We start from the raw sequence: 3,139 nt of genomic DNA, 5'->3' as shown, positions 1-3,139 counted from the left end.
GAGAGCGAGCGGGAGTCGGTGCTCAGCCTCCTGCGGGGAGCAGCCCAAGGGTGAGTCCGGCGTGGCGGGGCGGGGCGGAGGCTGGAGGGCCCGGGGCCGTTCTTATGCCTCTTAGTGGCACCTGGGCTCGGCGCCGCGGGCTGGCTCCATGTTTGCGGAATGAATCAATGATGACTCTCCTTCTCCTCTTCCTAAGGAGGACTTTTTGAGGTCCACGTGCTGCAGAGCACCTTGGGGGGCCTCCTGAGATAGGAGTCTCCCCCGCATAGTGGAAGCCCGACTCCCATTTCTCCCCCTCCTTTCTGCACTCCAGTCTGGAGACTCCCTTTGGGTTGGGTCTTGGGGGGTCGGGGAGAGGGGGCTTGTAGACCCAGCCAGGTAGTTGTGGAAGGTGGATCCCAGCGGGGGCTTGAGCCAGGGCTCTTACAAGGTTATAGTGGAGGGGGCGCGCTGCGGAGGACAGCAGACACTGTCAGGCAGGGTCACTTGGCACCTCCAAGGCCAGCCTGGAAGAGCCTGCTTGAATGTGGATTTTGACCCACAACTTTCTGAACCCTTCCACGCCGCTGTTTCTTCATCAATAAAATGGGAACATTCGCAGTCTTTTCTCAGGACTTTGTGCAGACAAAAAATTTATCATCGAAATCACCCCACACAATGCTTGGCACATTGAGGACACTCAGCACATCTTAGCTTTATTTCCTTCCTCTCTGAAAAAAGTGAGCAGAGTTATTTGTTCCCGTCTTCCCTGCCCACAGCTTGGTCTCAGAGAACACAGTAGCTGTGTAGTCAGTTTGTTGAATAAATATGCTTGATGGAGCTTCAATACCCACCCCCACCCCCTTCTCCCAGAATCTGCAGGGAGAGGTCAGAACGTGACAAGACCAGCATGCCAGTGCTATCGGAGGACTCTGGTAAGTACCTCCCTCGGACTGAAGACAAGAGCCTGCCTGGCAGCCTCCAGGCCCTGGCAGTGGGAGCCTGGGGAGAGAATGTCCTCAGGCAGGACGGAAGTGCTGTTTGAGGCCCCACTTGGGCTCCTTGGGGGCAGGGAGCACCTACTGCGTTTGCTATCCTTTGTTTTTCTCACCTCTCCCCAGGTTTGCATGAAACCCTGGCCCTGCTGACCTCCCAGCTCAGACCTGACTCCAACCACAAGGAGGAGATGGGCTTCCTGAGGGATGTTTTCAGTGAAAAAAGCCTCAGTTACTTAATGAAGGTGAAGTCCCACGTCATCCTGCCTGGAAGGGTGTCTAGAGGTCTTTCTAGCTGTCTGGGCCATCTGAGGTCATCCTAGTTATCTCCCTGCCCCAGGAAGGCCTTCACTTGCCCACTGCACAGGACTTTCTCTTACGGTGCCCCATCAGTGGCCCAGTCTGCTGCCCCAGTTGTCCCCACAGCCATGGGTGGGATGTGTGGTGTCCAGGGTGCATCTGAAATACTCTGTCTTTGCAGATTCATGAGAAGCTTCGCTATTATGAAAAGCAAAGTCCAACCCCAGTTCTGCACAGCGCTGTGGCCCTCGCTGAGGACGTAAGCCCCGGGTTTCTCCTTCGAGTGTCTGCCCCACTCCCTACCCTGTAGAGTTCCTTCATCTTGCCTCGTTTGCTTAGTCTGGGGACACCAGGAATCAGGAGCCCAAAGGTGAAGAGGTGCTTTCTTCCCTTGTCCTCCTCTTTCTCTTCCTCTGTCTGGGTTCCCCGAAAGGCAGGGAGGAACCGGTGAGCCTTGGACTGGGTTGGGAGACACCGACTTGGGGCTGCCCACTATCTGTGTGTTCTTGAGCAAGTCTGTTTCCTCTGCTGTAAATGAGAGCATTGGATTGGCTGAGCAGTTCCCAAACTGCTCTGAAGACCGGTGATTTGAATAGGTCGATTAGACATTGTATCTGTGCTTTCCTGAAGTCAGGGGACCTAGAGTGTGTCCCTGCATACTGGCTCAGGCTTCTCATTTTTTAAAGGAACGCTTCTTAATTTCTTGTGGACCTAGTCGTCTGTGTTGCATGGTTGGGGAAAAGCCATTCTGGTTGATTACTAAGATCAGCTCCTGAATAAACTCTCCTAACCCCAGGAGATGGCCTGGGGAGGGATGAGTGTAGCCTGTGGGTGCAGAGCCCTGGGCCCTCCTCCACTGTGGAATGTGATTAGGGGCACATTAGGTTGCCTGGTTCCCAGGCTCAGCGCTGCCTGTCCCACTGGCTCTGTGATGTTAAGTAGGCCACTCAACCTCTCTGAGCTCCCATTTCCGCATTCATAAAATAGCATCTGAGAGCCAGGTAAGCCCAGGTTCAAATCCTAGCTGTGCTGTATATGAGCTCTGTGACTTCAGGCAAGATGTTTAATCTCTTTGAGTCTCAGGATTCTCATCTGTAAAATGGCAAAGTAACAAGACCCTCTGCATCGAGTTGGTTGCAGGGTTCAGCGAGAAGATCCACATAAAGCAGAAAGCACATAGGACTTAAAATGGTGGCTCCTTGGAGGATGGCCCCGTCGAGCTGCTCCTGACCCCTGGTGTGATGTTCCCAGGATCATCGTCCTGGGGTGGCTGAGGGTCTGCCCCTCAGCCCCTGGGGGCTGCAGCTGGGTGGGCCCTTGGGTCTGTGGCCCAAAGAGGAAGGACCCAGCAGATGCGGGGCAGGGGCACCTCTAGCCATCGGTGGCGCCTGTCTCATTCTCTGCAGGTGATGGAGGAGTTGCAGGCCGCCTCCGTGCACAGTGATGAGAGGGAGCTGCTCCAGCTGCTGTCCACCCCGCACCTGAGGGTAGTCGCGCAGAGCCCCTGCCCACCTATGCCTCTGTGTCTCCTGGGATGGGAGTGGAGGGAGCTGAGGAGTGGAGACTTCTGAGGGAGCGATCCTCAGCACTAGTGTCTGGGCAGTTGTCTCTCTGGCATGGCATCCGCAACGCTCCAGACCACCACCCAGCCATGGCCTGCTGACCCTGTGAGCAGTGGGCCAGCCCTGCTTTTCTCTTGCTTTCCCGGCAGGCTGTGCTCATGGTACATGACACGGTTGCCCAGAAGAATTTTGACCCCGTTCTCCCGCCTCTGCCTGACAATATCGATGAGGATTTTGATGAGGAATCTGTGAAGATCGTCCGCTTGGTGAAGAACAAGGAGCCCTTGGTAGGTGCTGCTGCCT

At 55.5% G+C, this 3,139-nt stretch overlaps 1 protein-coding gene across 1 annotated transcript in view; it reads left to right on the top strand.

Moving 5' to 3' along the window:
* The first annotated feature begins 6 nt into the window (after nt 1-6).
* MPP3 (membrane protein, palmitoylated 3 (MAGUK p55 subfamily member 3)) overlaps nt 7-3,139 on the top strand; it is a 36,528-nt gene continuing 33,395 nt past the window's right edge. Inside the window, exons 1-6 of the mRNA XM_011940057.1 lie at nt 7-50; nt 853-914; nt 1,101-1,219; nt 1,456-1,533; nt 2,681-2,761; nt 2,986-3,123. Of these exons, the coding sequence (XP_011795447.1) occupies nt 890-914; nt 1,101-1,219; nt 1,456-1,533; nt 2,681-2,761; nt 2,986-3,123 (441 nt within the window). The 5' untranslated portion in view covers nt 7-50; nt 853-889. The remainder of the gene's footprint in view (nt 51-852; nt 915-1,100; nt 1,220-1,455; nt 1,534-2,680; nt 2,762-2,985; nt 3,124-3,139) is intronic.

This window comes from Colobus angolensis, unplaced genomic scaffold, assembly GCF_000951035.1.
Source record: "Colobus angolensis palliatus isolate OR3802 unplaced genomic scaffold, Cang.pa_1.0 Scaffold187, whole genome shotgun sequence".
Lineage (NCBI taxonomy): Eukaryota > Metazoa > Chordata > Mammalia > Primates > Cercopithecidae > Colobus > Colobus angolensis.
This window is presented reverse-complemented; position numbering and strand designations above follow the sequence as displayed.